The sequence below is a fragment of the Gekko japonicus genome, unplaced genomic scaffold (assembly GCF_001447785.1).
Source record: "Gekko japonicus isolate JY-2015 unplaced genomic scaffold, Gekko_japonicus_V1.1 scaffold661, whole genome shotgun sequence".
Taxonomy (NCBI): domain Eukaryota; kingdom Metazoa; phylum Chordata; class Lepidosauria; order Squamata; family Gekkonidae; genus Gekko; species Gekko japonicus.
The window spans coordinates 794,427-808,271 of record NW_015173694.1 but is presented as its reverse complement, the minus strand read 5'-3'; the positions used below and the strand labels follow the sequence as shown (position 1 = coordinate 808,271).

General features: G+C 46.3%; 1 protein-coding gene across 4 annotated transcripts in view; it reads left to right on the top strand.

Annotated features, from left to right (window-relative positions):
- Positions 1-13,845, top strand: part of HDAC5 (histone deacetylase 5) — a 196,839-nt gene that overhangs the window by 57,783 nt on the left and 125,211 nt on the right. For 2 of the 4 annotated variants that reach the window (XM_015423183.1, XM_015423184.1), the window contains one exon: positions 8,787-8,858. In XM_015423183.1, coding sequence (XP_015278669.1) covers positions 8,787-8,858 — 72 coding nt within the window. Of the gene's footprint in view, positions 1-8,707; positions 8,859-13,845 lie in introns of those variants that run through there. The other 2 variants (XM_015423182.1, XM_015423181.1) reach the window with 1 other exon arrangement.

Below are 13,845 nucleotides of genomic sequence, written 5' to 3'. Positions count from 1 at the left end.
GAACTCTAGACGGAAGGAGCTTGGGGGTGGGGGCGGGATCTGGGGGCGGGGCTTGCCATCACTAGGACTGCCGGAGCAGTGCTCCGACGCGCTCCGGCCCCAAATGACCCCTGGTCTTTCTAAAGGTATCGTTAATGTTTCTAAAGTTAGAGTAAATTTTTTAAAGATTTCCTGTCTCAGGCTTACCATCCATACATACTAATCCATGTAACTGGTCCTGTATTAGAGCTTTGGGGAGAAATGTCTTGTTCATCTTCACCCAAAGAGGCCTACTCATAATCAGATATATGAAATGAGGGCTGGGCCAGATTAAGACATGCTGAGGCTCTGAGGTATATCAAGCTTTTAAGAGGCCCCATAGCATTAACCCTCAGATGGTAATGTATTAATGTTTAGCCTTTTTAAAATTTTAACTTAGAGGCATCTTGTTACCTGAGGCCCTAAACCAGCAGTCCCCAGCCTTTTTAATCCTGCAGGCCCATTCAAATTCTGACACAGGCTGGTGGATGCAACCACTAAATGGTTGACACAGGAGGTGGAGCCAACAGCGAAACGTCAGGGATTGAAGCCATGCACAACTCTGACAGTAACTCTTCAGCATTCTTTGGCATACACACACCTTATCTTAAGTCACGCCGTGAAGATCCTTGTGCTGTGGTGGCAGTTGTTGTATTTTTGAATCTGCACACTTAATGAGATGTCCAGTGGTCAGTTAGAAACAAAGTGGGCAAAATCCCCACCTAGTCCCACCCACTTTCTAAAAACACTCTTCAGGCACCAGGAAGGCACCGTGTTGGGGATCCCTGCCTTAAACTGTAGTTTACTTAGGTTGTGCATAAATCCATCTCTGAATGGGTCTTACTCCCAGAAAGTATTCTTAGGATTGCCTTGTTTGCCTAACGATTGCAACATTTTCTTTAAGTTTGTTTGCTTCTGGCCAGTTCGGTGGCTACTGTGGATATCTGGGTGGGCTTGGGTTGCCAGGTCCCCTCACTGTCACAGTGGGGGGATTTGGGAGGCGTTCCAGGGGGGGGTGGGATGTCATTGTGCGACATCCCAATGCAGTGTCACCCAGAAGTGACGTCATCGCGTCAGGGATGTGGCCCAACAATGTCCCTTTTCTGTGGGTGAGGTCCAGATTGCAGCCCCCAAAAGTGGGGGAACCCACTCTGGGACATGGGGGCTGGCAACCCTAGCTGTGGCTTAAAGAAGTGCCACAATAAACATAGGGTGTGGTCACACGGCAAGCTTACCACGATTTGTTCCTGCTGTAGATTTGATTGGGAATTTTTTGGGGGGGTTGGGATGACCACACATCCCTCCCTGAACCACTTGCATCGCGCAACGAGGCTCCAGGCACTGTTCGCCGTGCCACCGCTTGGGCGGCATGACTTGTTTTTTTAAAAAAAATTGGCTCAGCGCATATACACATGGCCGAATCACCGCTCCCACTGGGACTCGCCATACTCCCTTGTTCTTGCAGGTCCCCCCCCCCCCAACGGCAAACAAAATTGACCGGCAACGTACAACTGAGCATTGGAGTCTATATGTGCACTTGAATGTTTATACATTGAATTTATTCAGCGCAGGATTGCTCGTGCACACAACGACGGATGCGTGTAAAAAAAATCATGAGAAGGACGTTCAGATGACCTAATTGCGATCATTGCAAGAAATGGCTGTCCAGAATGGTGAAATCGTGGATTCAAAGCGCAAATATCCAGAAAATACTTGATTTTCCAGTTGTAGGAAAACTCGCTAGGGAACCAGGAGGATTGCGCAAGTGAGCCCACTTCGGTGCGGGAGACAGATGTGGCCGTCTAATCAGCAATTTTAAATGCAAGAGGGAACAGTGGTGAAACCCGATCAAAATGACCGTGCAACCACGGCCTTAGATGCCACAAGACTTTGTTATTTTGACTACAGCAGACTAGCCCAGTTTCCCCTCTGGCATTTGCAGCCAGTTCAGTCTGTCTCTTTCTTCCTTCACCTGAGGGCATACTCTGCATGTGAAGACTGGCAAATAAGCTTGTTCCTCCTGGTCATCTCTTTCTCCCTCCCCCATTCACATGTGAATAGCTAGTGATGGGGATGCTGAGTAAGAAGGAAAGGAAAAACAAATCCAATCAGAAAATGTTGGGAGAAGCTCCATCTACAAATGGAGTTAGCTGTTTACTGAATGGGTGCTCCCTGCAAGCACAGAGGGAGGTGATGCCTCCTGGGTATTTCTAAAGTGCCAATGAAGCAGCGGGATTGGCTCTTCCACTTTGGGAAAGTGTATGAAAAATTGAATGGCCACCAGAAAACCCATTTGGTGGTGCGCCATGATATTTTGGGGCTCCACGGTGTGGATTGCCACTCTAACCTCACCAAAGTGAGCAAGAAAACAACTTCTGAAGGTTCTCCAAGTAGCAAAATTCATGACTGATGTTTGTGAAGGTCCTGTGAATTATCTAGAATATCTGCTGATGAGGCTGTGGCTCATGACACCTTGTGCTAGAACAGACTTGTTTGTCTTCAAGGTACCACAGAACTCACGTGGCTTCAGAGTTCTTTGTGTTTCTCCAAATATTCTCCAAGAACATGTGAGTGCCAGAATTTCTCCCGCCCCAGTTTCTGTTGTAATGCTACAGTGCAATCCTAAACAGAGTGAATACCCTTCTGTTGAAGTCGGTGGGCTTAGAAGGGCTTTATTTTGTTTAGCACATTTTTATGCCACCTTTCCACCCAGTTGGCTAAGGTGGCTAAGAAGCGCAGACAATAAAACAAACTTTAAAAAACAGACATACATGCACACAATTAAACAAAGCACATAAACATGAAGGAGGGTCAAGTGAGCAAGGTTCAGTGGGTTGTGCAAGTTGACAACATAATGGAAAGAAAAGAATGCAATCGCTGTCTTACCTTACCTGGTAAATGTGCCAAAGAGGGGAAACTGGTTGTACTAGGTCAGTGGAAATTTCCTCCACCATAGAACAAAAAGAAAACCCATGGGACATCCCACTGAAGGATGGGCACAGCCACGAAGGCTGGAGGGACAGAATGAATTGTTTGCAAGAAACCGGGCAGGTGTTGGAGAGCTGACTACGGGTCTAGCTTCCACATAAGGGTTGGTCCCAGGTGGGACACAGCATGCCCACATTCGGGGGGAGGGGGGCGCGCGTTTCCATATGACTCATAGGCTCCCAGAACTTTCCGTTTTAAGCCACAGCAAAGAAACCTTCCTTTGTTTGGCAGCCAGTCTGGAGGGGGTTGCAGAGCTTAGCACCATTTCCAAAATGGTGACGCGCAACTTTTGGCATTTCCCCTTCCTTTTTAGCTCTAACAGACCTTTTTTTTTAAAAAAAACCCTCAGTTGTAGCTCAGCTATTGGGAGGATGGAGGGCTGCAGGGTGGGGGAAGATTCTCAGTCCAATCAGTGCTTTTGCGTCAACACAGCAAAGGTAGGGTTGCCAGCTCCGGGTTGACAGTTACCTGGAGATTTGGTGGGGGGAGCCTGGGGAGGGTGAGGGTTAGAGAAGGGAGCGGCCTCCGCAGTGTACAATGCCAGACAGTCCGCCCTCCAAAGCAGTCATCTTCTCCAGGGGAACAGATCTTGGTCTTCTGGAGATCAGCTGTACTAGTGGGAGATCTCCAGGTGCTGCCTGGAGGGGGGTGGCACCGGGACTAAGCAGCATGAGGATGTGGCATGTGACGTGGATGCTGTCCTCTCTGTGCAGCTACCTTGCTTCCTGTTGCTTTCAAAATGCAGCTTATTCCACTCTTTGTGCGGAACTAGCCTCTGAATACTTGTTCTCGCCGTAGCTCGTGATGTGTTATGCTTTCTTTTAATCAGGTGGCAAGTCAACATTTTCAAGTGCAGTCTCATGCAGAATTACCCCAGTCCAAGCCCACTGAAATCAAGGGGCTTAAGACTGTAATAATTCTGCGTAGGATTACACTGTTCATTAGTCAAGGAAATCAGCTGAAAATTTTGGGTCGATTAAAAATGTGCCCCCAGTCAAGCCGATTTCTTTCCAGCAGCAAGAACAATAACATCCACTGCAGACATTCGCTCACTTTGGCTGTCCTTGCTAGCCAGCCAACACTGATGCTTGATACAACTTTGCCTGCTTTCCACTGAGGAAGTGGTGGCTTGTCTCTGCCATCAAGTTAGATTCTATTTTATTTATCGTCCACCTTTCTCACTTGGGACTCGAGGCAGATGAATCTGAATAGTATAATACATACAATCAGCAGCACAATAAAATGGGATATCAAGGATGATCAGCCTGTTGGTACCTGTCATGCACCCAGTGCGCACTCTGTGGACAAGCCCCTGCCCTCCTCTTCCTCCTGAGCTTAGATTGGCTTTGTAGTCATGCTGTGCTTTGGAGGTGTTCAGCTTTGGAGATAATTCTCTGCTCTTCCTCCGCTCCCGCTGAGGTTTCGAGTTCGCCACCTCTGCTTGCATGTGCCTTTCATGATGAGGGTGGTGAATGAATCTGTGGCTCCCTAGTTAACTGTTATTAACACAAGTCAGTACACAAGCCGCAGGTGGTGGACACCATCTTCTTTCTTGTACAGAAAGAACTGTCTCTCTTAAGAAATCACCTGCTCCCGTGTGTGATTTCACCTTAGAAAAACAAAAAAGTGTGCTTTCAATTTCAGAACTCTTGTGTTTGTTCACACGCAGATTTGTGCAATGTTGATTGATCGGTGAATTAAAACTCAGTAGGTCAAGTCACCTTTAACTGAACAGCAGTTCAGTGTTGGAACTGTGTTTGTTTCACCTTCCCTTCCTGCAAGCAACCTAATTAACGCTTTCTTTTATTTACTGTAAATTGGCTTGAAGTGTTTTAGTTAAGGTGAGAGGATGAGCTAATTAAGTTTAGAACATCTGAGGGTCAAAGTGTTTCTGGGGAACCATGTTTGGATCCCGCAGTCTGCAGTTTACCCTCAACAGTTGATATGGGGTAAGATTCTGTTGCCGGGAAAGGGGGCTTAACTCTCCCTTCTGTCAAGACTTGAGTATCTTGAGTGGCTTTTAGCCCTCATACAGGAAAATAGCAAGTACCTGTATTGTGCCTGTTTGGCTTCACGACTTTTAAAATAGATCAGGAGGAAAGGCCACTTTGATCAGAAAACAGCACAAGGGAAAGGAAGAATAGAAAAACAAACCCTTTCCCAGCATCATGGGTTCCTGAGCTGTTTCTAGTTACATATTGGGGATCTGATCACAAATCCCCAAAATTGCATGTAATTTGCTCCTCACATTCTGCCCACTCTTTAAAAGTGCCCTGAAGCTTGGGTCTGGGTTTGGGTCGCGTGGTGAAAGCCAAGCTGGTGGGAAATTTACAGTTCCATCCTAAACAGAATTATGTTGCTAAGCCATTGGACTTAGATGGGTGTAACTGTTTAGGATGGTATTGCCAGGCTGCCTTCAGATGTCGTGTGTAACAGCGGGTAAGGAAAAAAGTGCATGATTGTGGCTTGTGGGCCGAGTTATGTCATGCACTTTACTCCTCCCTTTCACACACTGAGAATCCTGGTTAAGAATTAACTTTGGTTACTCATGATGTACGAATGCAGGTGTGTGGGCTAAGCAAATTTAATTCTCTGTCTTCTGCTAATCTGGAGCCTGGATAGTGGGAGCAGGAGGGACTACTTCTGTTTAAGAAGAAGAAGAGAAGAGATTGGATTTATACCCCACCCTTCACTTGGAGTCTCAGAGCGGCTTACAAACTCGTTTCCCTTCCCCTCCCCACCACAGACACCCTGTGAAGTAGGTGGGGCTGAGAGAGCTCTTTCAAAAACTGCCCTTTCAAGGCCAGCTCTTGTCAGAACTATGGCTTGCCCAAGGTCATCCAGCAGCTGCAAGTGGAGGAGTGGGGAATCAAACCCGGTTCTCCCAGATTAGAGTCCACGCATTTAACCACTACACCAAACACATAAGTGCCAGCATTTGTATGTCTCTGTTTAATCTCAGTTAGCATTTCATCAAAACTCCTGGTAAGGGGAAGGAGAAGTGAGGGAAACTGGGATTACATTTTTCCCCTTAACAGTGGTTATATGCAAATGCAGCCTTGGAGGGGCTGGTGTCAGGAACCCTTTACAATTTAAACTACATCAAAATTCAGAGTAAATTATCGACAAAGAGCCAATATAAGAAAGCCCTTTTGCATCCTTAAAACCATGCAGTTTAACATTACTGATAATTGACATGTTGATTAATAATCCATAAAGTTTCTACAACCCAAACACTGGCTGTTGTGAGTCTTCTGTTAAGAACCAGCACATGCAAAGCCTCACAACCAGCATTAAATATACTTGGGGGCATACCAGGCATTAGTTTTAGTGCGTTGGCATAAATCTGTGCATGTTTTACACCTGGATTACTGGCAACAGTTTACCTTGATCATTTCCCTCCCTGAAAAGCATCTCTGAGAAGCCTCTGAGGTCCGTAAAAACCTTTGTCTACAGGTCTCTTCATATACTTGTTATTCTGGTATCCCACCTGGTCCTCCAGTATACTTTAACTTCTTTTCTTTTTTTAAAGAGCCATATTTGCTTCTGTACATTCAGCTCAAGAGCCATAGGCTACAGACACATGAGCTAACTTTTGCTGGGTTGCATCAGAGGTGATCTGATGCTCAGGGGAGGACAAGTGGAACGTTTGGTAATTCTGCTGTGCGGGCCACCAGTGGGGTTTGCTTGGATGCATGGTGCCAAAGGGGGTGTTCAACAAAGTGTCTTTGAGCTGGAGGGGAGAACAGGTCAGTTAAACAAATTGGGAAATTGAAAGCTGTTAAACTACAGCGTCCCCCCCCCCCCGGAAGGGGTTGCTAAACAAATAAAATGCATGTGGGAAGTTGGTACGTCCCCTTTGATATCTGACTCTGATGACGTGCACACCAACCTGTTGCTTGCTGTTCTATAGGTAGGATTGTAATGGTTTGGGTATTAGGGCCCGATTCATACATGCATGGTAAAGAGGCATTAGAATGGACAGTAGCAGACAACAAGTGGAGAAGAACCATGGATATTTCAAATTTTGGAATGCTCGAGGATCCAGCACATCAGGGGGTAGAAACTTTCCCCCTTCGGTACTAGTTTCTTGTTTCATGGAGGGTTCTTTTTGGAAAAAAAAATGTGAAAAGGACATCCGTAGCTGGACTCCATCTTCTGCAGACTTAAGTGATTTCATCCATTCTGCCCCCATGTCCTGCATGTGTGAATGAGACCCGAGCCTGCTTCGCTAGCTTGATCGAGATGAATAAGGAGGAGAGGCTGGTTACGTCCCATAAGAACCACTCCTACCTCCCTTTGGTAGCCCCACTTTATATAAAAAAGTAAAATCTGTGTTTCTATCTTTTATTGACTAGGCGTCAGGTATTGCATTGCTTATATTCAACCCCAGAAGGTATTCTGGCGCCTGGGGAGAGACAGACCAGGATTTTTGCTGGCTAGGGGAGAGGGCAGCTTGTAAATTTGACTGCCATGTATAAATTATTTGGCTGTTGTGGGCATAACATTCTGGTTACCTCGGTGCAGAGTTTGGCTTTTATTTTTAGTACGAAGTGTATACAGCCTTGATCTTGTTCTCCATACAGTTTCAGGATTGCCACCTCTTGGTTTATTTTTGTTGTTTTAAAAAAAAGAAGTCCAGGGAGTGTTTTTTTTTTAAAAAAAATGAGAATACCCCTCTTTGAGAACGGTTGGCCTTTAATAAATCCAGTAGCTATCGATGGACTCTGGCATGCATGACATAGAAGCAGCCATTCGCCCCCTTTTGTTCTTGCCTCCCCTTCCTTTCCTCGGCTTTGCAGCCAAGTCCAGCCTGCCCCCCTCCCCCAGGGAATCTCTTCCACTGACCCCTGTGGTTGAAATGCAGCTTCTGATAGGCAGGCGGCTCCTTTCGCCTGAACCATCCCCGGCTCCCAGAGAGCTCGGCTGGGTTTATTTATAGCTGGCCCCTCCCCACGTTCTATTTCAGGTCACCCCCGGCAGAAGCCATCTCGTTCTGTGGCAGGAACGGGGAGAAACAAAATCGCTGGAAGGGATCCGCGGCTTGTGCCTTGGTAAAAAGGGGGTCTTTGCAAGAAAAATGACAGCCGTCGTTTTTGCTGGAGATTGCTTCTAGAGACTAGATTCACTGCTCTGGTTTTTTGGGTTTTTTTTTTTTTTTGGTGGAGGACTTTCCCCCCCTTTTTGATTTTTTTCACCTGTCTTGTGCCTAGGGAGGTGTTGCTAAATCTACCTCTCTCAGTGTGAATCAGATTGCACCTGAAGTGTAAAATCTTCCTCCACCCACCCTTATCTGTCACCCTGCTCTCCTGCATCTCGAGATTTCATCAAGCTCTTTTTTCTGGAGTTGAGAGAACAGTTGTCTTCCGTCCCTTCTCAAACCCCGAGAAGATTTCCAGATGTGAGCACATGCACCCCCCAAAATTATTTTCCTTTCCCAGTGGCTTTAATTTAGTTTGGAGTTTGGTTTTGTTTCCCCCTCCCCTCATTGCTGAGAGACAATTAACTTTCCCAGCAAGACGCTTCCACAGAGAAGGACGGCTGTACATGTTTGTGTCTGGAATAAGAAGGGGATGTTGACTAGCTTGAGAAGGCTGTACAGCACCAAAACAGACAACTCCCCAAGCCTTTCGGTTGTGCAACGGATTGTCATAAAGGGAAACTGAAGTGGATAACCGGCAGTGCCTGATTGCTCCTTGGCATGCTTCTTGTATCCTCGGCACGGGGACTGCCAGAGATGTTGCAGACGATTTACGAAACCGAATCGTGTTTCTCTTCAGATGGAGTCTCTGGACGCGAACCATCGCTGGAGCTCCTGTCGCGAGCGCAGATCCATGCCATACCTGTGGCAGGTGAGTATTTGCACACGAGACGTGACTTGAGAGCAAAGAAGTCAAGCATGTTTGAGCTTTGGTTTGGACCTTGAGACAGAGCAGCTGATGTGTAGAAAGCACAAGAGAATGTTCTTGTATGCTGTGAATCTGAGTTCAAAACGATTGGTGCTCTGTCAGATCTGGCCCGCGTGTGTCAGAGAGCAAAATGGGAAAATATCTCAGCTGCTTGGAATGCCCTCCAGTTGGAGATTGGTACCTAGAAATGTGATTCTTTGTTCAACACTGAAGCCTGAAACAGTGGATGTTTGATGCTGGAAAGTAGGGGTTTCAATATGATTTTATTCATGGTTATAGGCTTTCCAAGCTGGCCCCTTGAAATAAGTTGTAGAACTCATGGGCGTCTTATTTTGATGAGAGTTGAGCACTGTGCTGAGCTTACTTGTATGATCTGCCGGCTTTCTCATACATATGTGGTTCAGCCAACATGCATGTTCCTCCACATGGGTTGTGTTTACTGGATTAGGGTGAGAGTATATCTCACTCGAAATTTCTCTCCAGCTGCTTTACAACAAAGGAATGGGTTAGATTCCTAAGCTGTAGCTGTGCATTTGAAGCCAACTGCTTCATGCGTTCTGTGCCTCACAAGAACATGGAATTCAGCCCTTGGTCTCTCAGAGGGCTCCATGTGGTTGCATCTGCACTTAGCAACCATTTCATGCTAGGAACCACTTTTCCCTCTCCATGTAACTACTGGTCTGCAAATGTGTTTTCCAGGGCATTCATGGGGCCACTCTCTTGATTGATAAAGGCCCCGCGAGAGAATCTTTGTGGTGATTCTACCAAGAAGGATATGTGGTAAAACTTCACCTGGGTCTTCAGTTGTGGCCCATTGAGGTAAGGAGGAAGGCCCTCCTTACCATGTGCATGATAGGTGCTGCTACACCATGAGGATGAGCCTACATGATGTGCAGTTGCTTCCAATACTTTGAAAAGTCAAGTGGTTTAGACATTTCAAGATGTGAAGCTGGTCTCTAGGATTCTGCAGTACTACCTCCAGGAATTTGTAAAGAGGCATGCACATATAATGTGATATAATTCTTATCTTATGGATGATGACAAAAAATAGCAAAAATATGCATAGTTGATCCTCCTGTGAGAACATGGAACCTTTTTCTTCCTTTACTGCTAGCCCTTGGCTGAGCATGAGCAACTCATTGTTCATTCCCTATCCTAGGAACTCTGTGCATGTCTCACAGGTTACTCCTCCTGTTCAGAGGCACAGGTAGCCTATACTTCTTGGAAGAAGTGAAATGGTGAAATCTTCAGACTGGGAGGTGCCTGCCGGCTTTCCATGCATTCAGTGGCTGTGTGCATTTCTGTGCCCCTTGTACTCAGCCATGTTTCTGGATGAACTATTTTTCTTGCCTGTGATTGTACTCATTATAATTTTCTTTGGGATGCCCTGGTGATGGATTTTGCTGATCCTCTGGTTGTGGTCTGGAAGGTGGTTCTCCCAGTTACTCTCTCTGATGACCCAATTTATTTATTTATTTATTATTAATTCAATTTATACCCCACCCTCCCCGCCAAGGCAGGCTCAGGGCGGCTTTCATAAAATTCCATATGTAATGTTGAGGGGAGATAACTGTTTCCCTGTGGTTTGAGTGGTCTTTTTATTCTTCTTCAGAGTAACACTTGGCTCGCTCACTTGAGTGATATGGCACAGTTTGCTCTGCAGGATTTTTTTTTTTTTTTTTGCATGGGGGGGCTGTGCACAAATGTTTTCTAGTTTTGGCCCTTGGATTGCTGTGTGGGTGGAGCTGAGCGCGTCAGTGCATTCTGGTGGGAAAGGCAGATTGGATTAGATGGGTCTTTTGATGATTTCTGGTGCTGTGACTCTACAGACTTCCTGGCAAGTGACATTTTTGTGGCTTTATTGTAAACCTAGACTGACATCACTATGTGGAGATCACAGGGAGACCTCACAGCACGTTTGTGTAAAGAATTGTTCTTCTTTTTTTAAATGGAGGTTCCTTTGAGATTTTTTTTAAAAAGGGTGAGCATTTGTTAGAGATCTTGTAGACGGTATTGAAACTGGATCCTGGATGAGATGATCCAGGTGATCTTTTCCAGCTCTATGACCTCTTCTGTGCCTAGTATGTTGTTGGTCCTAAATCTGTTGACTCTTAGACAGTTTAATGCAGCAGAACACAAGTGTAACACTGGTGCTGTATTTCTGTTGCAAATGTGCGCCATACGGAAATAAAATAAGCATGCATTATATGGGTCTTTCACCATCCATGTATATGCACCTGGGAGATCTGAGCTAGTCCAACTTCCCAGGCTCCCGTACACAGGTGCTCAAAGAGGTGCGCCCATGCAAGCTTTGCTTCCATTCTTTGTGTGTGCTGTGGACAACAACCATAGTACTATCAGTGCTTCTTGTGGCAGCTGCAATGTGTGGTGTTGCCCTTCGGTGCGTGCCTGAGCAGTGGAATAAGTTGTCTAGGGAGGTTATGTAACTTCTTTCCTTAGAGATTTCAAGCCTGGTTTACGCATGCAACAGCATGTGGAGGTGAAATGGACTGCACTCAAATACACTATACATGGGAGGGGGTGGTCCTAGTTTTTGAGAGCCCCCATATGCAAACCCCCCCCCCGCCCTCCAACCCCCAAAACAAAAAACCCACACACAATAATTAGAAAATTAACATAGCAGGAAGCAGACTGGCCTAAAATATCTCATTTTATTGGTTATGTTTTGCTTTGAGAGCCAGTTTGGTGTAGTGGTTAAGTGTGCGGACTCTAATCTGGGAGAACCGGGTTTGATTCCCCACTCCTCCACTTACACCTGCTGATGTGACCTTGGGTCAGTCACAAGCTGTGGCACAGCTGTTCCTGAAAGAGCAGTTTGTGTCAGAGTTCTCTCAGCCCCACCTACCTCACAGGGTGTCTGTTGTGGGGAGGGGAAGGGGAAGGCGTTTGTAAGCCGCTCTGAGACTCCAAGTGAAGGGAGGGGTATAAATCCAATCTCTTCTTCTCCTCTTCTTCTTGCAGGGATTTTTTTTTTTAAACAGCTTTAAAAACATACTTCTAGGTGCAGTCCGAAGTGGTACAATGTATGGAGTGGGCCTATGGCTCAGTGTTTTGCATGCGGAAGGTCTCAAGTTCAGTCCCTGGCATCTCTAGAGGGTAGTGGCATGTTAGAAGAGATGTTTCTCTGCCTTAGACCTTGGAGAGTTTCTTTTACTAGTCATAACTGAGATAGCATGATGTAGTGGTTCAGAGCAGTGGACTCTAATCTGGAGAGCTGGGTTTGAGTCCCCTCTTCTCCACATGAAGCCTACTGGGTGACCTTGGGTCAGTCACAGTTCTCTCAGAACTCTCTCAGCCAGTTTGGTGTAGTGGTTAAGAGCGGCGGACTCTAATCTGGAGAACTGGGTTTGAGTCTCCTCTTTTCCACATGAAGCCTGCTGGGTGACCCTGGGTCAGTCACCATTCTCTAAGAACTCTCTCAGCCAGTTTGGTGTAGCAGTTAAGAGCAGCGGACTCTAATCTGGAGAACCGGGTTTGATTCCCCACTCCTCCACGTGAAGCCAGCTGGGTGACCTTGGATCAGTCCCAGTTCTCTCAGAACTGTTCACTCAAGAGCAGTTCTCTCAGAGCTCTCTCAGCCCCACCTACCTCACAGGGTGTCTTGTTGTGGGGAGAGGAAGGGAAGGCGATTGTAAGACGCTCTGAGACTCCGAGTGAAGGGTGGGGTATAAATCCAGTCTCCTTCTCAGAAAGATGCCTGTTGTAGGGAGAGGAAGGGAAGGAGATTGTAAGCCACTTTGAGACTCCTTAAAAAAGCAGAGTATAAAAACCAACTCCTCTTCTTCTTCTTGGATGAACCGGCAGTATCATATTTTCAACACCGTTAAACCATCTCATTCTGCTATCTTTTTAGATGGGGGTCTAAGCCACGTGTTAGTCTCCAAGGGGAAACACCCGTGCCCTGTGCTTCCATGAGTCCAAAATGATACACACAACTATAAGAGAAAATGGGCAAAGTGGTAACCAGAGCAAGATGCCCATTTTAGCATCCCCCCCCACTCCTGTAATGTATCACCCAGCCCAAGGTAGTGCCTTCAATTGGTCAACTGGCTGTGTCAAAATTTGGAGGAAAGCTTGAATCTCACAGCAAACTGGATGTGGTGAGTGAGCAGAGAAGCTCCAGACAGACAATGATGTGCCAGATTGGGCTGGTTTCCCAGCCTTGCTGGAAGTTCAAGGAAACACTGAGCAGACATTGGGGAGGAAGACTTAAGGTATGGAATGTCCTGCCATTGGATTCCTTTAATCTTTGCACATCTGCAGAGAGTGTAAAAATGTCTGGGGCATCGGCTCTGTGCAATACTGTGGACCCGGGCATCCATTTCTGTGCTGTCTGCGTTGCCGTGATTTGGACTCAGGAGGGTTGTTGACAAATGGGAAAAAAGAGCTAGAAGGACACTCAAAGGTCTAGAAAGAAAATCTAAGCTGGCTATGTTTATCCTGGTGTGTGTGTGTGAAGTTTGCGCGTTCCACTTAAAGCTCATCCCTGCTCCTCCTCTGCCATTGGTTTGCGCGTGTGAAGAACAGAAGGGCAGTTCTGAGTGTGCTTGCATCAGGCTTCTGTATTGATCGAAGGCCATGCAGGAAAGTTGGTTTATAATTGCATTTCAGCCTTCCTGTGCTTTGCAACGCAGAGATAATTTTGGCCTGAAGGAGATAGTTTTCGTTCAAAAGGATGCCAGGCGGGAGGGGAAAAAACCTAGGCAGAATGGTAGGCCTTATTCTCTGCTGTGCATTGGACAAGAGGCAATGAGGGCTTTTGCCTGTTAAGAAAACAAATGAAACATTAGGGAGAATTTAACTACCTTTTGAGGATGGAGCTACACATTACAGAAAGATATAAAAATGAAATTTCTGGAAGCAGCATCTTCTAGGGAAAAGTAGCGAAGCGGGCCCTTAGCTCTTTCCC